We start from the raw sequence: 25,400 nt of genomic DNA, 5'->3' as shown, positions 1-25,400 counted from the left end.
CGATGTGGCTGGTGGGAACATCCCGCCCGCGCCCAGGGAAGTGGTCGAACGGGCCGTGCACGGATGTGTTCCGGCTGCGTCGGCGCCATTGCGGACAGATGCCAATCACAACCCAATGAGCCATCGTTGCAGCTCTTGTGATATCGCGACGGCGGTATTCAATTTCGGTCATCGCAGTATATCCACTCATATTCAGCGCCTTCATTGGCGATATATCCGGACGTCTCTGAGATAGGAGAGGCACTCTGCTCACAGCCAGAGAAATCGACACAAACTCTCAACCGCGGACTGCCACGATGGCGACAAGAGCCAAGATCATTGGCATCCGATGCCGCGCAAGATGTGAGGGTATCGCCACACACGATGACAAGATGGGGGGGGTGGCTATACCGGAAACGAAGATATCATGGTGGGACAGACTCCCATCGGCCTGTGGGCTGATACGGAGCAGATCATCCAAGCTGTGATGTGGAGCCTTGCTGGATACCCAAGCTCGGCGACATCCCGAGCGGGACTTTTGAAACTCAAGGCACCCCATGAAACTCAAAGCAACGGAGGCGGCCACATGCCGCGGATGGCAAGTGCACCGCCACACAAAAATGAAACAAAGAAATATACCGATCGACCGTCGGTCGTCGTTGGGTGCTGTGGCATAAAAGGCCCGAGGCCAAGCGCAAGCAAGTTGGTCTCCACCTGTAGTGTCCTTTCGATAAGCCTCGGCCTCGCCCTCAGACTCGACTTCCTTGGAATCGTCATTCTGTTGTTTTTTTTCGTCGCCTTTGGCCTCCCTCCCACCACCACATCCACCTCGTAGCTTGGCCTTCCGCAAGTCCTTCACTCCATCGCCTGCAATGCCCGTCGCCCCTCTCACGAGTGTCATCGTCCCAGCCGTCGCCAACCACTCGGCCACGGTCGTCTTCCTGCACGGCCTCGGCGACAGCGGATGCGGCTGGTAAGCACCTGGGCAGATCTGCCGCCGGATCCATGCTCGAGCGGGGGGCCGAGGACGCTGCAACGGATCAACGCCTAACTCTCCACTGCGGTGTTTTCGGTCACGATTCTTACTCTCCTCTTGGCTCTGGCTTCAACAGGGAGCCTATTATCCAGGATCTGGCTCGTCAATTCCCCCATGTCAAATGGGTCCTGCCGAATGCGTAAGAAAGGCTACTGCAAGTCGCTCGGCAACATGGCCCCATAGCGCCAGTGTTTAGGAGGGAGGAGTGCCCATCACCGTGCTGATCCTGTTTCGTCTGCTTGATGAACTCTCCTTGTGCAGCCCCAAACGGCCGATCACATACAACATGGGCATGATCACGCGCGGATGGTGAGTCTCCGAGCAGTCTTCGATCCTCGCCTGTGAATGAGCCCGTCTCTCATCCTGCTCTTGCTCTTGCTCTTGCTGCTGTCCAGGTACGATAAATTTCGTGTTCCCAACAAAGAAGATGGCCCGGGCATCAAGCAGAGCGCTGCTGCAAGTATGTAGAGCATCCCGACCCGATTGCTGCTCTCTCTCGCATTATATGCCTCTCTCACACTCTTACACCTCTGCTCTTTGTGACTCAACCGACCCAGTTCGCCAGCTGATCCAGGACGAAATCGACAGCGGCATCCCAGCCTCGCGCATCGTCCTCGGCGGGTTCTCCCAGGGATCGGCCATGAGTCTGTACACGGCCCTCACCACCGACAAGAAGTTTGCGGGTGTGATTGCCCTCAGCGGATACCTGCCGCTCTCGAAGCAGATCCTGGAGGTGAGGGGCAATGGGATGTGTCTCGGTCACTGTCGTTGCTATCGCCACTGGTGTAGCCGCTCGCTCGATCAGCTGCAAAGCATCCAGCCTCGACCTCTGTGGCTCACCCAACCCGATCGGCTGTTTCGTCGACGTCAATTTCTCCAGTCTCATAAGGACACCAACAAGGAAACGCCCTTCCTGCTGGGCCATGGTGACGCCGACGACATCATTTCCCTCAACCAGGCCAAGATATCGGCTGCGGCCCTCAGAAGCCTGGGCCTCAAGATTGACTTCAAACTCTATCTAGGCATGGGTCACTCGACATGCGATGAAGAGATCCAAGACATTGCTCAGTTCCTGAAGAGCGAGTGCAAGTTCTGAGCGCTGAGGAGGAGGGGGCAAAGCGGTTGCGATTTAGTCACCTTCCACTCGGCACAGCAACAAATCCCTGATACACACCACGCCCCGAGCAAATACCCATTAAAACATAGCCAGAGACTCCAGAACCGGTCACCCCACGATACAAATACAATGTGCTTGCGAACGCTGCTGTATATGCTTCTTGTGCCATTGTTGTTCATGCACGGATGTATTCAGGGTTTGGTCTCCAAACCCACTGGAGTGCATGGACTGCCCGCCAAGGCGGCCAACAGATCATCAGGCCTCATCCTGCGATCCTTATCTCTGGTCCGACGATCATCCCAGCTTCCCTGGGAACCCTCGCTCTCCCAGATACGCAACCACTCCGCCATCGTTCCGCCTCCATCAGGCTTCCGTGACAGCCCCAGCCCCAGCCCCAGCCCCAGCCCCAGCCCCAGCCCCAGCCCCAGCGATCCTTGCCACCCCCGAAAAGAATGGCCGCCGAGCACCAGATCGCCCTGCTGCTTCTTGTTGCCTGTCCATAACCCCCAGTGCACTTGCAGGTATGTTCCCCTCTGCGCTCTGGCTGACGGCCGTGAGCTCCTGGAGGATGACTTGTTAGTAAAAGGTTTGATCGCAGCCTGAGAGAGAGCGGCGATACGCTCGCAGTGCAACGAGTCTGCGAGCCCAGACAGCCCGCACGGGCTGATCTCGGTGCCGAGATTGCTGGAGGCCATACCCTCGATACACCGTTTGAATTTTTAGAGACATGCGCTCAGTCATAGCATGTCTCTGTAAGGCCAAACGAAGATCAATCCAGTGTCGACAGATTCAATCAGTCTCGGGACGACTGAGTGCCGGGTCCGAGAAAAGGCAGACACCACATTTACATAGAATGAAGATCTGCTGGGACTGCCGTCACTCAGACTCTTCTGGGCACCGCGGGCTCTGCGATGCTTGATTCTACTTTGGTTCTTCCTGATGCGGCCCCAGCTGCTCAGGCAGACCAGGCGTGCTCTTCGCTGAGCCCCGTCGACTCGGAGTGTTCGTCGATGCATCGGTGCAACAGACAGCCTCTGCTGCACCGGAGGGCGGATTACAGGAGCAAGATCAGCCCAGCGAAGCTGGACATGCTCAATATTACTGCCACCCAGAACCGATAATGTGTCTGGGCGGCGAGGAGTCGGGCGGACAGCATGAGAGAAATGGCCTCCAGATCACCGGCCCGGGCTGGACTCGACAAGCTCGTCTGCAACATGCATTCGTTCGCATCACTCTCTCTGGGCTGCGCAAAGATAGCACTCTTTAGACTGACCGGAACCGCGGCTGCATCTTGTTATGAGGCGGGATGTCGGATGGATCTGCTGCCATGTGCGTCGTACTCACTCGATTGTCGTCCCGCACAGATCAAGACGCCAAGAACAGATGGAGGGACGAATTTGGCCTCTGCAGCGACCCGAGAATCGATGCTGCTGGAAATGTTTGTTCAATGAGCTCGATATGCATTCAGCGACCAGAGAAAAGAGATATTTCTAGCCTCCGAAACCCCGACCAGCGCACAGTCTCTGATTCGTGAGCAACGGTGACTTGCGCAATGTAGCTGCATTGCCTGCTGCATTGATATCAATGTCTGTATTCAGGATAACCAGCATCATCCTCAGAACCAAGGTGCTGGTTTCACTTTACGCAGCGCCGTTTGCCTTGATCGTCGTGCCAGAAGAATCAGAATTGCACTTCCGGGCAGGCCTGACAGCGCCCCTCATATATATGGGCCCGGGAGACCAAGCGAGGCACCCAACCGCTTCCTGCCGCCCCAGCAGGCCGAGAGTGCCGCAATGAGCAGCAGCAGCAGCTCCAGCAGCGTCAACCAGAAGGCGTAGCCAAAGGTAGCGCTGCTATCGCCTGCAAGAGCCAAGTCGGAGACATCGGCACCAAAGGCGAGATACGACACGATAAAAGTCGCAATAGTCGCGAGGAGCGTGATCCATATCCACATATTGCGAGACGGCCCGCCCTGGAAAAAAGTGATGACAAACATGAAGAAGACCGCGATATTGAGCGACGAGAGAATGATATGATCACGGGCAGTGACTTGCGGATGCCAAGGGGTGTTGAATCGTGGTTGGCGAGTTGCGAGCACAGTCGGGCGAACACGCAGACGGATGGGCCAGAGGATATTGGGTCAGAACGAGCAGGCGCACAAATAGGCCAGCAACCAGCAACCAGCAACCAGCAACCAGTTGGCGATTTCACTCGTGGACCCAGCCCACAGCTGAGAAGAGAGCATGCAAGTCGTCGAATACCCACGCGTTCCAGAAATGCCGGCACGGGCAAAGAAGGCCTGGCTGTCATCAATGTTCCCGCGGGTGATGTAGAGGATCTGGGCCACATCGATGCATCGGGTTTGCAGAACGGTCCATTGCGGGTTCAGTGTGAAGAATCCACCGCCCAGGGGCTCGGGAAGAGGTTGCTGCGGAAAGTTCACGGGGACGAACTGCCATTCGTATGGCCCGTTGGCTGGGCCGGCCTGGGACGGGGTTGCGCCGCTGCTGGGGCATCCGCCATAGACGCCGATGCTGGAAGACGATGTCGTGACCCAGGCGATGGCCTGGAATGGGGGGATGTAGAGTCCTCCGCCAAACATGCACAGGACCTGAAGGATAAAGGCAAAGACCACCAAGATGATTGAGAATCCCCAACAGCATGGATGGCGCGTCGAGTACTTGGACATGGTGGGGGCGGCTGGACAGCGAGCAAAAGACAGGGGGCACTGGGTCGACAACGGGCGATAGGTCGGATAGATGCGGCTTTCGGCAAGGGACTCGGCGGGAGAGGATGGCAGCCGAATGCGTGCTCGAGGCGGACTGGATATCCTTCAGCTACCACGATGCACCGGAGAGCGCCCCTGGCTGGATCGAGCAGCAATCAAACTGCCTCGGCCAGCCGTGAGAAACCTTGGGCGCCCCGCCATGGAGAGGCGGGGTCGACTCCCTTGGCGGGAAAGACCTCGAGCGGCGAGAGTACACCGCCAGGCACGACCAGGGCCAAAAAGCGCACATGGGACCATGTCAAGTGAGCAGATGCTGTATTCATGATATCTCGGCCAGTGTCCCAGGCGGGCCAAAAAGACCCTCCCCGCTCGATTCTAATGAGGGCTGAGGATTTACTTGCGGTAGAGCGAGCGGCGGACGGTGTCGGCAATGCCGCCAACACGGGGCAGCGAGAGCTCCTCGAGGTTCTTGGCGTAGGGCATAGGAATGTCGGCACCAGTGACACGGAGGAGAGGGGCGTCAAGGTGATCGAAGGCTTCGCCTAGAGGAAGAGCGGCCGGGGAACGAGTGTGAATTACGTGCCTGGATGGAAGCGGCGCAGGCGACAGTGCAGTACAAGCTGTCTCGTATCCCCGCGGGTGTGCCCAGTCGCCAGAGCCCAGTCGCCAGAACACAGCCTCTCCTTCGCCATCCACGGTCCTCTGCTTGCGAGATTCACTTACTCTCCATGATCTGGGCGGCAATCTCCGATCCCACGCCGAACATGGGCCATCCGCCCTCGACCGTGACGATGCGGTTGGTCTTCTTGACAGACTTGACGATGGTATCGATATCAAGAGGTCGGATCGAGCGGAGGTTGATGACCTCGGCCTTGATACCCTCCTTGGCGAGCTCGGCAGCGGCCTCCAGACTCTGGCCAACGGCTCGGGAGTGGGCGACAATGGTGACATCGGAGCCTTACAGACAGCGAGTTTGGTGGGCACAGTGTCAGGTGCGCGGGATCCAGACAAGATGCGCAGATAGTGATGTGCGTGTATGCGTCATTCACACCCCTCGAGAGACCGATGCGGGATCGCTGGGATAGAGAACGCCGCAATCTCCACGTTCGCCCCATAAACCAGCTGCAGTGTCCAAAAAATCGCGGAGCTGAAGCTGGGCGCCAGACGGATTCGCTAGACGGATTCGCTAGACGGATTCGCCAGACGGATTCGCTAGACGGATTCGCCAGACGGATTCGCCAGCGGGTCGCGATGCGGATCCACCGGATGGATTCGCCGGCGCACATTGGCTTTCCATTCACTTGTGCCGGCGGAGAAGCCGGGTCGAGCAGCCAAACACCCTTACCTTCAAGCTCGATCTTGGCCTTGCCAATGGGGAGGACGAACTCGTTGCTCAGGACCTCGGGGGTCACCTCGAAGCTTTGGCCGTACATGATTTCGTTCTCGAGCACGCAGACGGGGTTGGGGTCGCGGATGGCGGCCTTGAGAAGACCCTTGGCGTCCTCGGCGCTCCAGGGAGAAACGACCTTGAGACCGGGGACGGAGCCGTACCAGGCAGCAAAGCACTGGGAGTGCTGGGCGGCGACACCAGCGGCGGCACCGTTGGGACCACGGAAGACGATCGGGCAGGTAACATCGCCACCGGACATGTAACGAGTCTTGGCGGCCGAGTTGACGATTTGGTCGATGGCCTAGGGGGAGGGGCAGCGAGCGACCTCCAAAATGTCAGCAAACCGGAGCAGGAATGCTTTGACCGACTTTTACACGGCACCAGACGGATCCTGCGGGGTGTGCTGCAGGGTCGATCGAACATGGTACCTGCATGGAAAAGTTCCAGGTCATGAACTCGCAAACAGGCTTGAGACCGGCCAGGGCAGCGCCGACGGCAATGCCGGCAAAGCCCATCTCGGTGATGGGGGTGTCGATGACTCGCTTCTCGCCAAACTTCTCCAAGAGGCCTTTCGAAACCTGCGGTGAGAGAAGCGGGTCTGTTGGCATCTTGGATATCGCTGCGACGGCCAAGTGTCTCCGTTGTGCCTTAGTTGTGGATCCAGTGATGCGAGGCGCCCACACCGACCTTGTAAGCGCCGTTGTACTGGGCGACTTCTTCACCAAGCAGGAAGACGGCGGGGTCGCGGATCATCTCCTCCTCCATGGCCTGGTTCAAGGCCTCACGGACGGTCAGCTGCGTTGGACAGAGGGTGGTGGTCAGTTCCGAGTCGCTGCAACTGTCATGGATTGAGGCCAGCCGCCGCACCAGCAGGTGCCGCCAAGCGTCTCCTCGGCTGCGCGTGGTTGACAGATCCTGTGGGCCGTTTGTCCACCAGATGGGTGTGGCGGACCGATCCAAGTCTCATCTGTTCCAGGCGTCCATCCAACAGCAGTTCCGCCACTTGGATATCCCATCAAATCTCCTCTGCAACTTTGGCAGCGTTTCGTCCAGGTTCGTAGCTCCATCCAGTCGGACGCAGCGGGCTGGCTGTTGAGTGTGCCGAACAATAGACGGCAGCGCCGCCTCTCAGGACCCGGGCCGGCGTCAGGCAGATATGTGCTGCCGAGCTGATGGATCCAACATGGTTGTTTCTGGATAGCAGCAGCCCCACGTAGGACGCATCCGGCGCTGGTTGTCCTGTGGTCCATTCATTCACTCATCATGCCTGCCCATCCGGCATCGGGGACAACAGGAGACCAGTGCAACTCACCGTGGCAGGGGTGGTGGCCGACGACAGCAGACGGCGCGAGGCCAGGCGGGAAGCCATGGGCACGGCTCTTGCTAGTGAAGTCTTGGCGAATGCAGACATGTGCGAATATGGGTCGACAAATGAATCAAAAACGAGAGCAGAGAGGCCCGATGAGGAGGCGGCGAGCTGAACACGGCCAAGGTCGTCTGCACAGGCCGCCGCGCAGGTTTTGATGGCGACGCAGAGCACCCTCGGCGCAAATTTTTTTTGGAAGGAGCCGCTGACGTAAGCGTGCCCCAAACGCCAGCGAGCCGCCGAGAACGCTGCGAGAGCGCCGCGAGGGCTCGGCGAGAGCGACGCGCCTCGCTGGCGGCACACACACACACGCGCGCAGACGTTTGGGGCGGCTCGCAGGCGGGGGAGATGGAATGTGCCTTGGCGCAGCCGCTGTGGGGCCGGATGCATGGATGGGTTCATGATGGAGGGGGAGGGATGCACAGACGGTGCCTGGCGATGGGCAGCGGACAGAAAAATGCACCGGGTATGCACATAGGATGCACAGAGACGTTCGTGTTGAGAATGCACAGGGACTCGTCGGGTCTCTGGGAGGGAGACCGCATCCATCCGGGCTCGGACTCAGGCCACGATGCGCAGATCGCGAGTGCGGTCTGCAGCGAACTGATCCTTGAACTCGTCGTAGAGGCGCTGGAGGCCCTCAAGGTACTTTCCATGCACTTGGGCAATGTACTCGCGGGAGGGATTCTCCTGCTTCTCGACCTCGATCGGGGCACCCACTGGATGAAGACAGAAAGGTCAGCAAGGTATGCCACTGCCATTGCCATTGCCATTGCCATTGCCATTGCCATTGCCATCTCCATTGCCACCGGCATTCGCTGCCCTGAGCCCTTGATGCCTCCCTCTCGCGCACTGAAGCTCGTACCAACAGATACCAGCTTGCGGCGATTCGGAAAGAAAAAGAACGGTCGGTTGGTCACGATCGGCAGCGAGAATCCCAGGGCTTTCATGAACTGGTTCTGGTACCCTCGTAGCTTGGGATTGCTCTCGGCCGTGACCTGGTAGAACAGATCGTTCTCGCCAAAAGTGAAGGTCGGCACCAGGTGGGCACCGGTTTGGATGGCGATTTTGGCAAAGCCCTTGCGCTTGTCGAGTACGAGGTCGTTTGTGCCGGGATAGGCTTGCAAGCTAGCCAGGAGGCAAAAGCAAGCTGTTACTCTTGTAGATCGGCTGTCTGCGACTGGTTGCTCAGAGATCACGGCGATCCAACCAGAACAGGCGCCGCTGCGTCACTCCCAACCCCGCAGCATGTCTCTGGGACCAACTTACGCTTCGTCGGCTCCGCCAATGACAATCATGACGCTCGATCCTGGGCCCATGCGGGTCAAGGCGTATTTGATGGATCGGGCGGAAACCGAGATTAGCCCATAAGACATATGCAACTCGCGCCAGAGCGGGATCCTCCAGTTCATGTCCAGAGTGGTTCCGCGCAGGCGGATGCCGGGAAACAGGCCCGAGAAGTTGTTGAGGTCGGTCAAGAAGCTTGGCCTGTGAGTTCAAGGACGGCGGTCGGGAAGCAACAAGTCAGCGGGGCACTCAGAGTATCGTCCGAGATGGCTCTGCGATCGAGCGGCCAGTTCCCGATGATCTTGTCAGGCCCTGCTTGTTCAGATCGCACATATCCTGAACAGCCAGACAATTCAGACACCAGCGCTGGTGCTGACATGCTCCTGACATACCAGATGCCGAAGCAGTAAATTCCTGTCGAACAGATATCGGGTCAGCAACTTGCCACGGCCACAACAACCCTCATGCTCTCAGCGCTGCAAAACGAGGGCCGGCTCACCATGAGGATGGTACCTATTCGCAGCGACCACGGCAAGGAAATTAGAGCGTTGGACTGGCGGCAGCACGGCATGCCCGGGGGCCGCAGCTGTCCGCTGCAACTGCTGCCCTCATTGCCCCGCTTCCTGCTGGCTGGCATTTGCAGGTCGTCCGGCAGCGCCATCCCAATATGCAACACTGGCCCGCACACAGCTCGTCCGCGCCTACCCAAAAATATAGTTCTGGGAGGGGTCGAGGTCGCAGGTCTTGATCAGCTCGGCGTCAAAGTACGCCTTGAAATGTCGCCAGAAAGACCAGTCGCGGATGAACCGCAGGGCATCAGTACCGCCTCGGTAGGGTGTCTCGCTGTCGATCAGGAATGCCCATGTCCAGTAGATGACGGCAAAGGGCCACAGCCTGCAGGCGTGCGTCAAGAGTTGCGAGCAGGACGCTCTGTAAGCATTATACAAGCCTTCCGTGGAAGTCGGCAACTGCATCGGGGCTGTCTTGGTCCTCACCAGCGGATAAAGTAGAAGAACACAATGTGGATGATGAGGTCGATTTCCATGGTGGTGCACCACAGCAGCACAGCGAGATGCTGGTACAGATTGTCCCATCCGGAGACGGGCTGGGCCTTCTCATGGTTGGCCGAGCCTGGGACTTTATCGGCGGCATCGGACATTGTGGGCAGGCTGGGTGCAGATGCAGGGGCGGAGCGATGCTGGGGAGAACCAAGATGGGCTGGATGGCCAGGGGGCGGGTCTTGGCCTGTCGTCGCGCTTGCGCCCACACTCCGGCCTGCTCGCTGGGGCTGGGAAATCGCCCAGCCAGCGTTTCATGCCGAACAATGTCGTCCAAGTGCTCAAACAGCCCGGCCGTGATTGGGCTCAACGACGTCAGCCGCTGCCCGGCCTGTCCCTGCGGCAGCCACAGCGCTGCCCTCTCTCTTGACTTTTTTTTTTCTCCGAGTCCTATAAACGACCGCTACCTCCATCGCTTGCTGAGCTCTCGAGGTCCAATACCGAGACTTGTTCAGGGCCCTTCCATCCAGTTGCCCTCGAAGACTGCCTTCTTGCTTCATCAACGAATAGAACACCTCTCCACAAACTGTCTTGCAAAGCGGCTGGGACAGAACGCCCAACAACTCTCGCAACAGCTGTACCCCCCCCCGGAAATCAGGCGCCTCCCTCTGCCAAGTACTGCTGAGGATGTCGAACAACCCACTCCTCGTCAAAGGTGTCGTTGGCAAAACCAGGCCAACCGTCTATGACCTTCCTGGTAGTGATCATGTATACGGCAAGCTCATAGACAGGAACCCTGATGAAACAGCGGCCACAGGTGCGGTCTCGTTGCATGTTTCCCATAGCCCGCTGGGTACTGCCGTTCAATCGATCCGGGTAGCTCGAGTTTACATACTGGCTCTCTGTTCAGTGAGCTGACTCTGGCTGGTTCGGGCCTCTGACCCACTGTCTCACGTCGATGCCCCGTCCCAATAGTTCTACAGCACTGGCATGTCAAAGCCACATCCAAGCACCAGATTCCGTCATTGGACTACATCACCATGAACCGCAACACCGCCAAACGTGGCATCATTTCTCCCTCAGCCATCCGTGAATACAGAAAACTCCATCCCGTTCGTGTCAAGATTGGTGACCACTCGCTGGTGGCCGACGGCAAGAGCGGCAACACCCTGCTGGGTGTGGGTGTAGCGAACAATTACGGCTACGCGGCAGCACTGAGAAAGAAGCGTGGAAGCGGGCCGCTTCCCAGCGATGCCAATCCCAACTTTATATACGGCAAGCCCACAAGGTATGCTGGCTGCGGGTACTCGTTGACGAACGAAACTTGCCTGGCTTGAGACAGAATCAGTCTGGCTTTCGTTATCCTCCCACCACTTGCCAGTCCTGGATACCTGTGAAGGCGTTTCGATTGTCAACGTAGCGGCGAACGCTCACCTCCGGATGTATGCTCCTAAAGCTCACCCTCGATTGTCCTTCCCTTCAGACCGTCAACGCCTGTGGCCTGTCTCATGACGGACATTTACCAACGGGAGTGGGTCATGGAGCAAGAAAAGCGACAGGGCGAGAAGACCAAGGCGGACAAAGTGAGGCCTGAGCAGCGAAATACCCCGCCAAATAGAGCACCATGTTTCCTACATCACCTGCATCACCTGCATCACCTGCATCACCTGCATCACCTGCATCACCGCATCGCCTGCATCGCCTGCATCACAATTATGCTATATTCCGTGACTGCAGCTGGAGGCTCGTGGTTCTGACCATGCTAGATTCAGAGATCGGTAGATATCAGGGGTGGTCCGTGCTGACGGCCGTGTGCGATATTGACACTTCCAGGAAAAGTCCAAGCGAAAGCACACCAAGAATATTGAGCCGCGCAAAGTGGTACCCAAGAAGAAGCTGTCCCCGTTCGAGCGCGATGTGTCTACCTTGTTCAAGATGTCAAAGTTCCAGAAGGCTGGGGCTAAGATCACTTGCTGGCGAGAGACCGATGATCCACACATGGACTACTATCCACAGCCAAAGGGCGTCTCCAAATCCCCGGTCCAGACCGAGGCCGGTAGTGGTGCTTCCGAGGAGCGCAATCGACCTGCAGTGCTCAAGCCTGGGCCGGCCCAAGACGGACGCAAAGCCGGGGCTGGTTCTGGCCCAACAAGCGATGCCGATGTTCTGGCAGGAAAGCTGGTCACCCTTGGGCTGGGCGAGAACCAGGGTAGCTCCAAAATCGTCACCTCCTCCACCACCGGGGCAGAGGTGAAGAAATCGGTCACTCCCAAGAACGCCTTCATACAGCAACGAGGAGCTAGCCCGAAAGGCGTCGCCTTGGCTGCCGAGCCGGCGTCGAGTGCATCCGACGAGGCCTCCAGGCGAGGAGTCAAGTTCTCAGAACCCGAGGTGACCCGCATGCAGTCGGTTTCGCCCGAATACTAGCGTATGTTCAACCCAGATGCAGTTACAGACGCGGATGCAGATACGGATACAGGTGAGCGCCAGCGGATGTGATATCTCTCCCATGTATACGACCGAGGACCAAATGGAGGGGAGAGATGGTCTGATTCATCACAGTGCAAGCCAGACGCTCTCCCGTTTACCAACACCGAGATGCCCGTTTCTCATCACACACAGGTTTTGCAGCAATTGGCCGGCTGAACGAAATCTCTGCCCAGCGGTCACTGCTGCGTGACGATATCCTCTGCACCTGCAGCGTCGGGCTGTATACTCACACCCTTGAATACCAATCATCTATCCTCTGCGAATACACCAGCAAGCTATGACAGCGAGTGCGCACTACTTGTTGAGGTTGAGCGAGTAGCCCCCGGTCTGATCTGCTTGCGTGACTTTGAAGCTGTCCGTCGACAGGCCGAACCGGCCCAGGAACTGATTGCCGATATCCTTGAGCTTCCCTGTTTTGAATCCGGCGGGACACCCATGGGTCGACGTTAGCTGGTGTGCAGGCGCATCGGAGGCAGGGGACAGCAGTATGGGCTTGAGGCGGGTGGCATCATCGACCGAGACAGGCACCTAGCATTTCGTCTCGCTCAACCTGAGCCTGCTGCTTGATCTTCTCTGGCAAAGATTTCAGTGCTGCTGCTGCCTCTTTGTGTCCAGGATCCATTTCAAGTACTTTTTGGTAATCTGAGGGCCGGGAGTGGAGAGCCATTCTGATCAGACGGCGAACGGGGCGGCTCACTCGGGCTGCAATCAAGCCGCAGTTGAGCGGCATCCGAACTGACCTTCCAAGGCAGACTCCAGTGATGACCATTTGCCAATGGCGACGTTCGAAGAGGCTCTGCGGCTCAAGGCTTTGAGATACTCGGGGTTGAGCCGGAGTGCTGATGATACACAGGAGGACCGAATGGGAGTTTCGATCAGATCGGCGTGCATGACGGATGTCGTGGAGTCGCCCTGTCACCCAGAGACATTTCTTCAAACCTTGATTGCAACACTCAACCGCAGCCTTATGGTCGTCCTGGTTTGGCGGGTGGGTCGGAGCGAAGCATGAGTCGCAATCGGATGCATGGAAGCGGCGTCACGGTCGTCGGCACAGGCCCAGGTATGGACAACCAGCAACGGCATGCTCCAAAAGCTCATCGGAGATACCCACCTGTCGAACACGACAGGCAGCGATGTTGCCATAGAGTACAGAGCGATCGTTGGAGCAGTCATCCGGAAGAGCCTGGAGGGCGGCTTCGTATCTACCGGGTAGATCGTTCGGGTGAGCATAACCGACGACAGAGACAGGAGTCAGCCGAGACGGCGCTGGTCACCTCAAGACAGCTTCATCGAATTCAGATGCACGAAATAAGACGTTTCCCTCTTCCTTGAGTTGCCGTGCTTCCAGAACAAGATCCTGGCCAATGCAAGACGGTGCTGGTGAGCAGAAATGCAAGCAATGGGATGCAAGTAGCAGGATGGTGGCCGGATGCAGCTCGCACGGACGGCAGCGGCACCTCTCTGGGACGGCCGGGAGTGAGATGCGGATGGAAGGGCGAGTCGGCCTCGTCTTGGGTCTGGTCTTTGCGGGGTGATGGGGCGGCCATGGACGTCGAGCTCGGCGGTATGCGGATGCAGATGCAGATGCAGATGCAGGACGACAGGCGCGGACCAGGACCAGCAAGCGCCGTTCTGCGTTCCGGTGGCAGTGCAGCACCTCCCGCCCCTTTCCCACGGCTTGGCTGGTGCTTACCGGTTCTCGGTTGATTCCGCAAGGCCAGGGATCGCACAGATCCTCAGCTCGCGCACTCGATCTTCGGCAGGAGCCCGGCCTCTACCCGTCCAGCTTGTCTTGGGCCGGACTATCCCGTCGACCCCTGTGCCTGTGCTCTTCCCGTACCTGAGCGACCTCGATCACTGCCATGTCCCCAGAGAAGGCAAGATGCTCCATTCCGCTTGATCTGCATATGCAGCCTGGACTTGGGCTGACAGCCTCTGCAACAGCCGCGAGCAACGTGGAAGAGACTGCAGAAACAGAATATGGACATTGCCCGGTATGATCTCTGGCATGGTTGGCTCGGCCGTGGCCCATCTCGGCCATCTCTGCTGTGTCTCCTCCTGACAGCAGCCGTCGGTCCAGCAGCATGAATGCCTCGATCGCTATGCAACTCCGAAAGACACAGGATGATCGACTGGAAATTCAGGTTGGAGTCCCTTTGGGCTCTGTCGGCCCTCTGGGCTTTGTATACTCCTGGACCGGCTAGACTCATCGCTGCTCCTCAGACCCAGCTGCTGGGCTGCCAGGGCCGACTGATCGCCACCGAGTCAGAGAACAGCGAGCTGCAGCTCGAGATCATGGAGCTCAAGGCATCTATGACTCATCTGAGAAAGACCTATGCGGTACGATATCGTTGACTCGCCTTTGAGAATCCCCCACCACAGCAAACTCACGCATGCGAGCTGGCCCAGTCATCAAGAGCACGCGTCGTCGAGATGAGCCGGGCGTTCGCTGCGTCGGTCACAGACCAGCTCGATCAGTTCTCTCTCGGATTGGGGCTTTCATTTCCAAGCATGGAGGAGGAGGGTGTTGCTTCAGGTGAGACGCAGCAGTGGACACTAAACAGTAGCTGATCCTCGCCAGCGGCATATCTGTGGCGGACCATTTACTCCGGCACTTCTCTGTGGCTGCGCTAGATCCGGCCAAGCCAGCATGCGAGCCTTCCCTCTCGCCCCCGCCCAGCCCGGATATCAGAACCTCCAGTCCCCAGCGACGCATGCCCTCTGGCCCGGTCACTCCGTGGTCGTCTCGCCACCAACGCTCTCGACGCTCCTCTGCTGCAAGAGTCAACTACGCCGTGCCGTCTCTCAAAAGGTACTGTCCTTCTGGATGTGTTTGATGGCTACTGCTTTCATGATCGCGCAGCGTCGGGTGGTGACTGCACGGCCACGGGCTATCCGATTCAAGCAGCTCGCTCATCCACTTTGGCGCCTCGCCAGCAAGCTTCGGAGATGATGTCGGGCAATCTCCGCGCTTTTGCCATGCCGTCGGCGGCCTCCGGGCTGTCGCTCCCTCGATAGCCGACAGGGACATGTGATTGATTGCTTGCCAAATGTCGCTGCACAAGCAGACAGGATCATGCCAGCACACACATGCATTGCGTTGATCTGCAAATACACTGCGATACGGCTGCTCCGCTGCGTTGTGGTTGTCGGTTCGTTGCTGTCTCAGTCACGCCGGCCAGCCTGCTGCGCACATCCGCCTGACTCACACTATCAATTTTTCCGGCCCCCTCGTGGCTGCTCATCTCGGTCACCTGAAAGTCACGTTGTATGTGGCGCAGCAAAAGTTGGAATCCGGCCATGGTCGGTTGACGGCATTTGGTATCACCTTGAGCCGATTGACGGTGGTGGTGGGCAATTGGTGTGGAGGAATGACCAATTGTATCATTGTTGGAAGCTCCACTCCGATTGCGGACAAGAACCACCACCATCTGAATCTCTCTGGTTGGAAACCTAGTCAAGCGTGGCTGTGTGTCAGCGAGATGACATGATCGTTTGGCTATCAGGCAAGACTCACCTTGACAAGATGTCTTCCCACGACTGATTGAGCGAGCGATGCGTTTCTGGATCTGAATCAAGGACGCCACTGCGCAGTATCTCTGCCAGCCCAAAATGCGCTGGTTTTGAGGAGAATTTTTCTTCCCCAAGGGCAGAACTGTCATGAACCGCGTTCCCACGCCCGGTGGATGGTTTCATGGGCGCCCCAACCCGTGTCCTGTTTCCTTGATGTGCAATGTTGGGTAAGGCACTGACATGAAACTTCCCGGCGGGCGAGGGAAACGTTCGGATCTAATCTCCCCCCGTCGCAGATAACCAATCTCCTTTGTAGTGGAAGAAAAATCTGCGGCGAACAAGGACGGCGTTTAGAGATATAAACGAGGTGCTGTGGCCTCAGAACCAGCACCTCACCTTGCCTCTTGTATCCTGCCCTTAGCCTATTGAATACACTCCCCTTCGTCCTACGACCGTCCGTTCGACTACCATCAGCTGTCTGGTGCCAAAGTCCAGCTCCGTTCCTGACAAGAACCAGCCATCGCTGCTATTTTCTCGCCAGATGGCTCCCAAGAGAAAGACACCCCCCGATCCCGACCCGGGATCACCCAATGATTCTCCTGTGGCCAAGAAACCCGTCATCAAATCGTTTCGTGCCTGTGGCCTGACCAACCATGTCAAACCCTTCACCAAGAAGTGCACAGCCAGAATCGACAGCAGCCCTGCCTCGGTCGCTGAAATGGTCAGCCAAGCACCCAAGGTCCCTGTATGTGCCACGTGCAAGCAAGTGGGTCATGCCAGAAGCAACACCCCAAAGTGCCGTTTCTATAACCCACTCTGGAGCTCTACCTTGCCTGACTGTGGCCCAAACGAGCAAGTCAAGGCCGACTACTCCACCGTCAAGTGCACTCTCGATGCCATCATCAAGAACGACACCTTGCACGACAAGATCGAGGATACTGTCCGAGCCATGACACACGTGCAGTACGAAGCATCTCGTCTCCTGGAGCTGCATCTCAGGCGGTGCTTGGACGAGGGCATCACCCTCCCCACTGTGTCGTCGAGTGAACCCGCGTTCGTTCGAAAATGCTTCAATATGGTGCAAACAGGAACAGTGGGTGCCAAGACGAACACCCCAGAAGATGACAGGCACCTCCTCGACACATATGAGCTGTATCGACGTGCATGGAGTGAGACGTGTATCCTGCCTCCAGTGTCCCTTCCAAAGGGTACTGGTTCACAGGTCCTTGGTTTGGCTGTCAAGACCTATGCTGTCAACTGCGAGACCCATATTCTCGATCGGTATTGGTCCCTTCTACGCCGATACTGCAATTTGGTCCTGGTTGCTCCCAAGGATGTGAAACGTCATACACACGTCGATGAGTGTATGAAGCTGATGGAGAATCCCCTCTCCAAGACACTCCTCGGTGATCTGAGGAAATCCTTCGCCCACCATGCCGACCAGTTGTATGAGTTTCGGTACGAAAGCCACCAGGACCTGTACAAAGTCGTATCAATTCTGGCCAGTGAGGTCTCTCGCCTGACCCACCTGAAGGAGGCCCTCTTCATGGTGGTCTTTCAGAAGATGATCATTCCCAGGCTCGTGAGGGATACCGATGTTCTGAAAGGAGAGCGTGGACGACTGAACGAGGAGATGTGTCAACCCATCGAACGTAGGCAGTCGGATCAATACAACGCACTCCAGACCCAGCACGAGGAGGTGTGCAAGCAGATCGCTGTCAACACGAAGCGGATCAAGCGACTGACCGACCGGCTTGCCCAGACCAAGAAGCGCCTCAACACCCCTCGAGCACAGTGCACCTTGGTCCCGCTCTGCGATGCCAGAGCTAAGTATGTCAAGCTCGACACCAAAGCACTGTGGGAAATCCTTGGATACCAGACTGGCACTGGTCTCAAGTGGGACGACCTGAAGACCAAGGTCAATGGCACCACAAAGCAAGAGATCTTCTGGCAGACCAACTTCAAGCTGGATCCGAGACTCTTTGGTGCCAGGGAGGAGGGGAAGCAGCTCTTTGGTTGCGAGATCACCACCGATGGGGTCGGGTGTTCAATCACCACGCTCAGATACAAGATCCTGGAGAAGAAGGACCCTGATGCCAAGCCAGAAACCGTGGACAAGGACGACAAGACACTCAAGCTCACTCCCGAGAAGAAGATCCAGACCAGGGTCGGTCCCATTGACGACTCTCGGACCACATGGATTGGGATCGACCCTGGTGTGGGATCGATCTTCACCGCTGTCATTCGAGCACCCAGTCAACCATCCATCCAGGAGCAAGACGGTGTCAAGGTGACCAAGGCACAGCGCGCCAACGAGAAGATCGTGTCGTTCTCCAACAAGGAGTACCAGCATCGATGTGGCACCACCCAGGCGACCAAGTGGATACAGAGCACCCACAAGATCCTTGGTCTGCAGAAATGGATGAGCACCACACCAAGTCCCAAGATCCCTGGGTTGGCTCCCTTCTTGCGATACATTCGCCATGTGTTCGATGGAGACATGCTGGACAAGCAGCTGTACTTCAGCCTGACCCGGCGACGGCGATTCAAGCGACTCGATCTCCACAGCAAGAGACAGCGCACCGTCCATGAAATGTGCAAGCAGGTCATTGACCAGGCACCAAGGGAGACCGAAGTGGTGATTGCCTTTGGGAATGCATCCTGGAAACAGGGGAAGGGATATGCTTCCAGCCCACGGAGACTCAGGTTTGCCAAGTACTTCGAGCAGTTCACCCACCACCAGAGACGCCCACCAGACCCATCCGTCTCCAAGATCCATGTGTGCTCGGTGAACGAGTTCAACACATCCCAGGTGTGCTCACATTGCCGGGAAGCCAAGCGACTCGAGTCACCCGAGCATCTTGATATCGAGAAACCACACTTTGTCCGGAGCTGTGCAAGCTGCCATACGCTGTGGGATCGAGACATCAATGCAGCCAGGAACATGATCTCGGTATGCCAGTCGATCATCGCCACAGGAGATCGACCGGGTCTATTCAAGACTGTGCTCCCGAAACCAACCAAAACAAAGAGATTGCCAACCAGGACGGGAAACAATCTCACGGCCTGCCCGCTGGGCCTACAAGTCAGTCAGCGGGCTTCAGAAGCCAGAAAGTGACTGTCCCGTTTCTTTCTGGATAGACTGTAAGCATCTTGTTCCTTGTGCATTTCGACAGTGGATGCCGGGTCGCCCATATTCTGGGCAGTCCACTTCGGGGTTGCCATCCCTCGGGATGGTCGATGGGAGGTGTTTGACTCCCTTGTGCAAAGTGTGTGTGCGTGTGACGGCGAGAGGCTTCTCGCCAGAGACTGCTCTTCTCGCCGACCGAGGTGGCTCCGAGAGCGCGTTTTTTCGTTCTCGCTCATTTTTTTAACAAGAAATTTTTTCATAGTGTCACTCGAACCGGGCTTGTGACGAGACAGCCGACCCTCAAAAAGAGCGGCAGCCCCCCAGCAGATCGAACATACCCATCCGATCGCATTGCATCGCACCGCATCGCATCGCATCGCACCGTATCGCACCGTCCCGCCTCGCCCCCGAGCCCCTGCACAATATCCTGCAATTCATCTGAAGCCATGTCCGACGACGCTGTTGCGCTTTTTCAGGCCATCGGTCTCTCTGAGCAGAAGGCAAAGGAGACGGCTGCCAACAAGAAGCTCTCTCCGAACCTGGTTCTGGTCATCAAGGAGGTGAGCCGTCGCAAGAGCGATCGAGGCGGGTGGACACGCCGGCGGACTGCAAGGGTGCCCTTTGTCAATTTCCACTTCGAGGCACCTTCCGTCTCGGTCTGCTGACGCATGTCCTGTTGCCCCAACTCCAGGGCGGCGCAGAGACTGGAGTCGAAAAGTCGGTTGGAGCTCTCTACTACAACCTCGCATCGACGGTCACCAAAAATGCCGTTGCCCATCTCCCGTACCTTGCCCGAGCCGTGCGGGACGCTCGTCTGACCACCAACGATCAGGTCTCAGGCAAGTTGCTGCTCCTGGCCCAGATCTGTACAGGCAGATCTCCGCGGTGCATGTCGATCTCGGCTCTTGCCACTCGCCACCACCGATCCGCGTGTCCTCCATCGATGGAAGCCATGGTCAACTGTGCTGGTGTCGATGGGATTGATGTTCGACGATGGGTCCAGTTAGATCCCATCCTGATCGGTCCTGTCCAATGGAGGGTCCTCAAGAACGTATTCAATCTATGTTCTCTCGTTCTAACCTCTGCTGATCTTGTCCCTCCAGCGGCCATCAAGTTTGCCGAAGCCGCCAAGGGAGATATCGACGACGGCGAGTTCGATGCCGCCTGTGGCGTGGGTATGTGCCTGCGTTCCGAGCCACTCCTGGGGCGTCGCGACCAGTGCATAGGTTGTTCGGACTCGGCATGCTGACGCCTTCATGTGCTCCTTGTCGGCCAGGTATCGTCGTTACCCAGCAGGAGATTGTTGAGACCGTCACCAAGTTTATTGAAGAGCGACGAGAAGAGCTCGAGCAGAAGCGGTACCAGATGCTCGGCTCTCTGATCAGCGGTCTGCGTCAGACGCCCGAACTCCGATGGGCCAGCTCGGTTGCCGTGAAGGAGGAGATTGACAAGCAAGTGCTCCAGATTCTGGGTCCGAAGGACGAGCGCGACGACCCCAAGGCCAAGGTTAGTGTACTCTCGAGTGCCGAGAGGGGCAGCACAGAGCACTTTATGCGAGTCAGGACGATGATCAGCGAATGGGGTATGGCGAGCAGACACGCTCGCCCCTGGCACGATCAGCGACCTTCCGCTGGCTTGATGGGGAGGCTCCGGACGCATGTTTGTGTTGATGTGTTCTGCGTAGATCAATAATCCATTGACATCCTTTCCAACCCATGGCCATCCACCATATCTTTCCAACACGCGGCTGCGTCCTCCTCCGGAACCGAACAATAACGGCAAACGATTCTGCATGTGGGGGTTGTCCGGACAACAGAAAAAGGCCGAGAAGAAAGACGTCAAAGCCCCTGCTGCGGCAACCAAAGAGAAGCAGGCCAAGACCGAGACCGCCGCCGCCGCGTCCAAGGAAGGCCGGGTTGCCGAGGCGGCCAAGAGCCTCAAGTACGTCTTCGAGGGCGAGCTTGCGCGCCTGCACAAGCCCGGAGGCAATCCCCAGATCCATCCCAAGCTGATGGAGGAGCATCTCAAGCGCACGGGCGGCAAGGTTGTGACCCGATTCCCTCCCGAGCCCAACGGATTCCTGCACATTGGTCACGCCAAGGCCATCAACATCAACTTTGGGTATGCCCTTGCCCACGAAGGCATCACCAACCTTCGCTACGACGACACCAATCCCGAGGCCGAGGAGGAGAAATACTTTGTGTCGATCCTGGAGACCATCAAGTGGCTTGGCTTTGAGCCCAGTGCGATCACATATTCGTCCGACCACTTCCAGCGGCTGTACGATCTGGCTGTCGAGCTGATTAAGCGCGACAAGGCTTACGTCTGCCACTGCACTGGCGAAGAGATCCACGCGATGCGCGAGGCCAATCCCCGCATCGAATGCGCGCATCGCAGCCGCCCCGTTGACGAGTCGGTCCGCGAGTTTGTCAAGATGAAGGAGGGCCGCTATGGCGAGGGCGAGGCGATCTTGCGCATGAAGATGGACATGCAGAACCCTAACCCCCAGTTCTGGGACCTGGTCGCTTACCGTGTGATGTTCACCCCGCACCACCGCACCGGCAACGCGTGGTGCGTCTATCCGACCTACGACTACACACACTGTCTGTGCGACTCGTTTGAGGATATCACCCATTCGCTCTGCACGGTCGAGTTCCAGCTGTCGCGCGAGTCATACTACTGGCTCGTTGACGCCCTGGAGCTGTACAAGCCCGTGCAGTGGGAGTACGGTCGACTCAACATCACCAACACGGTGCTGTCCAAGCGCAAGATCACCAAGCTTGTGGACGAAGGCATCGTCGGCGGCTGGGACGACCCGCGCCTGTACACACTCCCTGGTCTGCGCCGCCGAGGCTTCCCGGCCACAGCCATCAACGCCTTTGTGCGCGAGCTGGGCGTGACGACTTCAAACACAGTCATCCCTGTCGAGCGCCTCGAGAACTATGTGCGCGATCACCTCAACGATGTGGCCCCGCGTCTCATGGTGTTGCTGGAGCCCCTCAAGATCACGCTGACCAACCTGAGCGACGACTACCTTGAGGAAGTGACCGTGGCCAACAAGCCCCGCGACGAGTCCATGGGCTCGCACACCGTCCCATTCTCCAAGACAGTTTACATTGACGCCTCGGATTTCCGCGAGCAAGACGATCCCAACTTTTACCGCCTGGCGCCGGGCAAGTCCGTGGGCCTGCTGAACGTGCCCTTCCCGATCACGGCCAACAAGGTGGTCAAGGACTCGAGTGGCCGGATCGTGGAGATTCTCGCAACATACGAGAACAGCAAGGCCGACTTCAAGAAGCCCAAGACCTACATCCACTGGGTGGGCGAGTCCAAGAAGCACAACAGTCCCGTCAAGGTCCAGGTGAACCTGTACAGCAACCTGTTCAAGCACTCGAACCCCGCCGACAACCCCGACGGCTGGCTGGCCGACATCAACCCAGACTCGCTCAGCGTCATCCCCGAGGCATACGCCGAGATCGGCATCCGCGGCGCCCGCATTGAGGACTCGTTCCAGTTTGTGCGTGTGGGCTACTTTAGCGTCGACCCCGATTCGGACGTGAAGAAGGGGCGATATGTTGTCAACCGAACGGTTGGCCTGAAGGAAGATGCCAAGAAGAACTAGTGATGCTGCACTTGAGTGTAGACTATGGCGGCTCTGACTGGAATTTGAATATGATTGTCGGGACGCGGTTTTACAGAACCCATGATCGGCAGCACATTTGCCACGGGGGTGTAGATAGGGCGTTTGAGGGATGAGATCGGGGCCGTGTAGCCTTGGGTGCGATGTGCACTGATGGAAATGGCGGGCTTTGTGGACGAGCACTGCGACTCTGGGGACTGGCCGCTGCGAACGATGGCAGAAACTGAATGTATTCACGATCGATCCAGACAGAGGCTCATCCAGCATAGACTCAAGTTGCCTGTCTCACTGAGCGGGGCGCGGCCATGGCCGACAATGGCCGGCAGCGATGGCGATGCTCGAGAGCGGCGCGGCGGAAACTGCGTTGGGGCTCAGGCACATGGATGGTATCACCGGCGAGATGTGGGATCCGCTGGCGAGATGTGGGATTCACTGGCGAGATGTGGGATTCACTGGCGAAGTTTGGCCATGGCTTCCGACACGATGGCGTTGCACCTGGCAGCGATTGTGGAGTAAAGACGGTGCATGTATCGGCAGGCGCCGTTAGTCCCAGCCCAGGCTAGGCGACTGGTACACCACGCTGGATGAGCCTCTGTTCGAACAAGGCCGCACTTACATCTTGGCATAGGGGTTGGATTGGACCGCTTGCTTGGCGACCTCGTTGCCATGCCGGGCGCCCTGCGGACAGTGAATGTTAAGATTGACCATCGACAGGCTGGGACTGTCCTTGGATCCGTCGGCGGACCAGGCTAACTAACCTCGGCAAAGTCGGCCTCCGCGCCGGCCTCGTCGCCGCGCTGCTTCTTGATGATGGCTCGCTGAGTGTAGGCCTGTCGGCGGGGAGGCAATTGATCCAAGGGCCAGGATCAGAAGATGTTTGCGAGAGAGGAAGACGCTACGACAGACGAGGCATCCAGGGCGGCCGATGGCCTTGGTTGTCTAGCACTGCGACGACATTTGCCGACGCTGCGACATCCAACAGTGTCGGCGCACTTGCCTGTTTCAGGATGGCAACCTGACCCTGACCATGCTCGATGGCCTTGTCCAGATCTTCGAGGGCTCGCTCGCTGTCGCCCTTGATCCGCAGGGCCTGAGCACTGTTTGGATTGCCATGTTGGGTCGAGCGGGGTCAGCGAGCTGGGTCAGGAGCCTTGAGCTGAGGGATCACCATCTGCGAACGAGAAACCAAAAGCTACGCACCGGTTGTTGTAGGCTGAGGCGTAGTGCGGACACAGCTCGATGGCCTCAGAGAACTTTCCGATTGCACCGTCGATATTGTTCTTCTCGGCGAGCCCGACGGCGGCTCTCTCGAGCTCCTTGAGACGAACCATCAGATCAGGTTGAATGACTGGGGCTGCGCGTTGAGAGATTGGCTGCAGTGAGTTTGGATGCGATGCCACGATCCATGGACCGCTGACTCGGATCACCAGCGTCGACTAGCTAGTTAGTTGGCCGGCTGGCGGGTTTGCTGGCGGGTTTGTGGCTGGGGCCATCGACACGAGCAGAGCAGATACGGACCGGTAATTGTGGAGGGGTCGAGGTTGATGCCGTCCAAGGGCGCAAACTCCATGTTCTTGCTGAAGATGACATCGAGGATGTTCTGCGACAGGAAGGGCGTGAGTGTCTTGGACAAGAGCGGCCACAGCGGAGACAAATGGTGGCCATGGCGACAGGATGCTACCTGGTCTCGCTGGGACGTGGTCGGATCCATGGTCGATGAATGCTGATGTGTGTTGATGTGTGTTGATGTGTGTTGATGTGTGTTGATGTGTGTTGATGTGTGTTGATGTGTGCTGCGGCGGATGGGCGATGAGCAGATGCGGGCCGAGGGAGAATATCGAGGCGATGGGTTTTGGGATGCGCTGGGGCTGGCGGCTGGGATGCGCAACGGGGCTCGGAAGCGGCACCGCGCCACCGCTCGGCGATCTGGGATGACACAGAGCAGCCCCAGATTTTCCGGGCAGCCGGAGGGAAGCCGGAATGCTGCGCGCACGTGGTGGCCACAGGTGCGCGTGACCGACACGCACCCGCGAGTGGGGCGAGGAGCGAGAGCGCGGGCGAGAAGCGCCGAGAGCAGCGGCGTCGCACAGGCAGGACGCCCTTGCTCCGCGGGTACAGCCTTGTGCGAGGCGTGGCGCCCGCGCACCAGCGCCCCTTGCCTGCAACACACCAGCGACTGTGTGCAGGCGTGGCTGGGGTGTGTGGGCCGGCAATGTAAGGCCAATGTTGTCCGGTCGGTTGCACGGGGCCCTTGTCGCAGCAAGCCCCGGTACGGATGCTCGGCAGATGACGGGTCAAGCGATGACACGTGGGGCAGCAACAACGCGCACATGATGCGGCGCAGCGTCTCGGTCACACGAATGTCGTGCCGTGGCAGCAGTGGGACTGTGGCAGCAGCATCCGCAGTGCCTGTGTGTCTGTGTCGGTGTTTGTGCTTGTGGCTGTCCGACTATTTGTGTGAACATGTGCCGGTGTCAGGACAGCGTCGCACACACGGCTCAGCAGGGCAACACAGAGGACAGTGTCGCACCGAGCGCGAAGCCACGCAGGCAGCACACACGCATCGGGCTGGGTCCATTTGGGGCATCGCGCTGTTTGTGTGGGAGCGTGACCGCAGCCCCATGGCGCCTGGTGGCCTCTGTTGGGGTCAAACACGGCGGCTGCCGTTGCCGTTGCCGTTGCCGTTGCCGCAGTGGCAGCGGCAGTGGTTGTTGCTTTGGAAGCAG

At 58.1% G+C, this 25,400-nt stretch overlaps 10 protein-coding genes across 10 annotated transcripts; 4 read left to right on the top strand and 6 right to left on the bottom strand.

Moving 5' to 3' along the window:
* Positions 1-647: 647 nt before the first annotated feature.
* BJ171DRAFT_455470 (Phospholipase/carboxylesterase/thioesterase) lies at positions 648-2,284 on the top strand. The gene is made up of 6 exons (XM_053108277.1): positions 648-952; positions 1,092-1,154; positions 1,277-1,324; positions 1,411-1,475; positions 1,573-1,748; positions 1,896-2,284. Exons 1-6 carry the CDS (start codon positions 852-854, stop codon positions 2,109-2,111), a joined length of 669 nt encoding a protein of 222 aa, XP_052970304.1. The 5' UTR covers positions 648-851; the 3' UTR covers positions 2,112-2,284.
* Positions 2,285-3,849: 1,565 nt separating this feature from the next.
* On the bottom strand, positions 3,850-4,821 carry BJ171DRAFT_578035 (uncharacterized protein; the record flags this gene model as incomplete). The annotated part of the gene is made up of 2 exons (XM_053113855.1): positions 3,850-4,181; positions 4,398-4,821. 2 exons carry the CDS (start codon positions 4,819-4,821, stop codon positions 3,850-3,852), a joined length of 756 nt encoding a protein of 251 aa, XP_052970303.1.
* A 337-nt stretch (positions 4,822-5,158) lies between these two features.
* BJ171DRAFT_490694 (thiamine diphosphate-binding protein) lies at positions 5,159-7,762 on the bottom strand. The gene is made up of 6 exons (XM_053109644.1): positions 7,563-7,762; positions 6,938-7,045; positions 6,679-6,828; positions 6,206-6,551; positions 5,584-5,817; positions 5,159-5,402 (listed from the first exon to the last, which is right to left on the bottom strand). Exons 1-6 carry the CDS (start codon positions 7,659-7,661, stop codon positions 5,254-5,256), a joined length of 1,086 nt encoding a protein of 361 aa, XP_052970302.1. The 5' UTR covers positions 7,662-7,762; the 3' UTR covers positions 5,159-5,253.
* Positions 7,763-8,076: 314 nt separating this feature from the next.
* BJ171DRAFT_490691 (diacylglycerol acyltransferase) lies at positions 8,077-10,256 on the bottom strand. The gene is made up of 7 exons (XM_053109643.1): positions 9,899-10,256; positions 9,609-9,797; positions 9,403-9,416; positions 9,296-9,317; positions 8,886-9,104; positions 8,482-8,744; positions 8,077-8,335 (listed from the first exon to the last, which is right to left on the bottom strand). The coding sequence occupies exons 1-7, from the start codon at positions 10,060-10,062 to the stop codon at positions 8,178-8,180; spliced, it is 1,029 nt and encodes a 342-aa protein (XP_052970301.1). The 5' UTR covers positions 10,063-10,256; the 3' UTR covers positions 8,077-8,177.
* Positions 10,257-10,524: 268 nt separating this feature from the next.
* On the top strand, positions 10,525-12,328 carry BJ171DRAFT_565368 (uncharacterized protein; the record flags this gene model as incomplete). Its single annotated transcript, XM_053113341.1, has 4 exons — positions 10,525-10,718; positions 10,877-11,189; positions 11,385-11,484; positions 11,735-12,328. Exons 1-4 carry the CDS (start codon positions 10,589-10,591, stop codon positions 12,326-12,328), a joined length of 1,137 nt encoding a protein of 378 aa, XP_052970300.1. The 5' UTR covers positions 10,525-10,588.
* On the bottom strand, positions 12,317-13,989 carry BJ171DRAFT_490687 (TPR protein). The gene is made up of 7 exons (XM_053109642.1): positions 13,849-13,989; positions 13,666-13,748; positions 13,503-13,593; positions 13,331-13,367; positions 13,132-13,230; positions 12,920-13,033; positions 12,317-12,801 (listed from the first exon to the last, which is right to left on the bottom strand). Exons 1-7 carry the CDS (start codon positions 13,936-13,938, stop codon positions 12,686-12,688), a joined length of 630 nt encoding a protein of 209 aa, XP_052970299.1. The 5' UTR covers positions 13,939-13,989; the 3' UTR covers positions 12,317-12,685.
* Positions 13,990-14,515: 526 nt separating this feature from the next.
* On the top strand, positions 14,516-15,426 carry BJ171DRAFT_565367 (uncharacterized protein; the record flags this gene model as incomplete). Its single annotated transcript, XM_053113340.1, has 4 exons — positions 14,516-14,731; positions 14,774-14,927; positions 15,026-15,203; positions 15,300-15,426. 4 exons carry the CDS (start codon positions 14,516-14,518, stop codon positions 15,424-15,426), a joined length of 675 nt encoding a protein of 224 aa, XP_052970298.1.
* Positions 15,427-17,243: 1,817 nt separating this feature from the next.
* On the bottom strand, positions 17,244-18,400 carry BJ171DRAFT_490677 (uncharacterized protein). Its single transcript, XM_053109641.1, has 2 exons — positions 17,577-18,400; positions 17,244-17,525 (listed from the first exon to the last, which is right to left on the bottom strand). Exons 1-2 carry the CDS (start codon positions 18,146-18,148, stop codon positions 17,462-17,464), a joined length of 636 nt encoding a protein of 211 aa, XP_052970297.1. The 5' UTR covers positions 18,149-18,400; the 3' UTR covers positions 17,244-17,461.
* A 974-nt stretch (positions 18,401-19,374) lies between these two features.
* BJ171DRAFT_490666 (tRNA synthetases class I, catalytic domain-containing protein) lies at positions 19,375-22,928 on the top strand. The gene is made up of 5 exons (XM_053109640.1): positions 19,375-19,594; positions 19,726-19,873; positions 20,138-20,209; positions 20,311-20,540; positions 20,851-22,928. The coding sequence occupies exons 1-5, from the start codon at positions 19,481-19,483 to the stop codon at positions 22,654-22,656; spliced, it is 2,370 nt and encodes a 789-aa protein (XP_052970296.1). The 5' UTR covers positions 19,375-19,480; the 3' UTR covers positions 22,657-22,928.
* On the bottom strand, positions 22,887-24,422 carry BJ171DRAFT_490664 (uncharacterized protein). Its single transcript, XM_053109639.1, has 7 exons — positions 24,356-24,422; positions 24,193-24,274; positions 23,875-24,028; positions 23,672-23,771; positions 23,433-23,504; positions 23,291-23,352; positions 22,887-23,169 (listed from the first exon to the last, which is right to left on the bottom strand). The coding sequence occupies exons 1-7, from the start codon at positions 24,383-24,385 to the stop codon at positions 23,124-23,126; spliced, it is 546 nt and encodes a 181-aa protein (XP_052970295.1). The 5' UTR covers positions 24,386-24,422; the 3' UTR covers positions 22,887-23,123.
* Between the last annotated feature and the right edge of the window lie 978 nt (positions 24,423-25,400).

Source organism: Polychytrium aggregatum, assembly GCF_025602895.1.
Source record: "Polychytrium aggregatum strain JEL109 chromosome Unknown BJ171scaffold_5, whole genome shotgun sequence".
NCBI lineage: Eukaryota > Fungi > Chytridiomycota > Chytridiomycetes > Polychytriales > Polychytrium > Polychytrium aggregatum.
The sequence above is the reverse complement of the archived record's forward strand: the minus strand, read 5'-3'. Positions and strand labels throughout refer to the sequence as shown.

Bases quoted from the DNA above. Each gene is read 5' to 3' on its own strand.
- BJ171DRAFT_455470 (XM_053108277.1), top strand. From the start codon at position 852: ATGCCCGTCGCCCCTCTCACGAGTGTCATCGTCCCAGCCGTCGCCAAC. The intron at 953-1,091 runs GTAAGCACCTGG...TGGCTTCAACAG, and splicing joins GGCGACAGCGGATGCGGCTG to GGAGCCTATTATCCAGGATC. The intron at 1,749-1,895 runs GTGAGGGGCAAT...CAATTTCTCCAG, and splicing joins TCTCGAAGCAGATCCTGGAG to TCTCATAAGGACACCAACAA.
- BJ171DRAFT_490694 (XM_053109644.1), bottom strand. From the start codon at position 7,661: ATGTCTGCATTCGCCAAGACTTCACTAGCAAGAGCCGTGCCCATGGCT. The intron at 7,046-7,562 runs GTGAGTTGCACT...TGTCCAACGCAG, and splicing joins CGGCCACCACCCCTGCCACG to CTGACCGTCCGTGAGGCCTT. The intron at 5,818-6,205 runs GTAAGGGTGTTT...GCTGTCTGTAAG, and splicing joins GGCCAAGATCGAGCTTGAAG to GCTCCGATGTCACCATTGTC.
- BJ171DRAFT_490691 (XM_053109643.1), bottom strand. From the start codon at position 10,062: ATGTCCGATGCCGCCGATAAAGTCCCAGGCTCGGCCAACCATGAGAAG. The intron at 9,798-9,898 runs GTGAGGACCAAG...GCACGCCTGCAG, and splicing joins TTCTTCTACTTTATCCGCTG to GCTGTGGCCCTTTGCCGTCA. The intron at 9,105-9,295 runs GTATGTCAGGAG...TTGAACTCACAG, and splicing joins ATTTACTGCTTCGGCATCTG to GCCAAGCTTCTTGACCGACC.
- BJ171DRAFT_490687 (XM_053109642.1), bottom strand. From the start codon at position 13,938: ATGGCCGCCCCATCACCCCGCAAAGACCAGACCCAAGACGAGGCCGAC. The intron at 13,368-13,502 runs GTGGGTATCTCC...CCGCCAAACCAG, and splicing joins CTGCCTGTCGTGTTCGACAG to GACGACCATAAGGCTGCGGT. The intron at 13,034-13,131 runs GTCAGTTCGGAT...CCCGGCCCTCAG, and splicing joins ACTGGAGTCTGCCTTGGAAG to ATTACCAAAAAGTACTTGAA.
- BJ171DRAFT_490677 (XM_053109641.1), bottom strand. From the start codon at position 18,148: ATGACAGCGGTGAAGATCGATCCCACACCAGGGTCGATCCCAATCCAT. The intron at 17,526-17,576 runs GTATTGATCCGA...CTCCTCGTTCAG, and splicing joins TGCTGGGTCTGGAGTGCGTT to TCGTCCACGCTCTCCTTTCA.
- BJ171DRAFT_490666 (XM_053109640.1), top strand. From the start codon at position 19,481: ATGTCCGACGACGCTGTTGCGCTTTTTCAGGCCATCGGTCTCTCTGAG. The intron at 20,210-20,310 runs GTATGTGCCTGC...CTTGTCGGCCAG, and splicing joins CGATGCCGCCTGTGGCGTGG to GTATCGTCGTTACCCAGCAG. The intron at 20,541-20,850 runs GTTAGTGTACTC...TCCGGACAACAG, and splicing joins GCGACGACCCCAAGGCCAAG to AAAAAGGCCGAGAAGAAAGA.
- BJ171DRAFT_490664 (XM_053109639.1), bottom strand. From the start codon at position 24,385: ATGGATCCGACCACGTCCCAGCGAGACCAG. The intron at 24,275-24,355 runs GTAGCATCCTGT...TTCCTGTCGCAG, and splicing joins CCACGTCCCAGCGAGACCAG to AACATCCTCGATGTCATCTT. The intron at 24,029-24,192 runs GTCCGTATCTGC...CTCAACGCGCAG, and splicing joins CGACCCCTCCACAATTACCG to CCCCAGTCATTCAACCTGAT.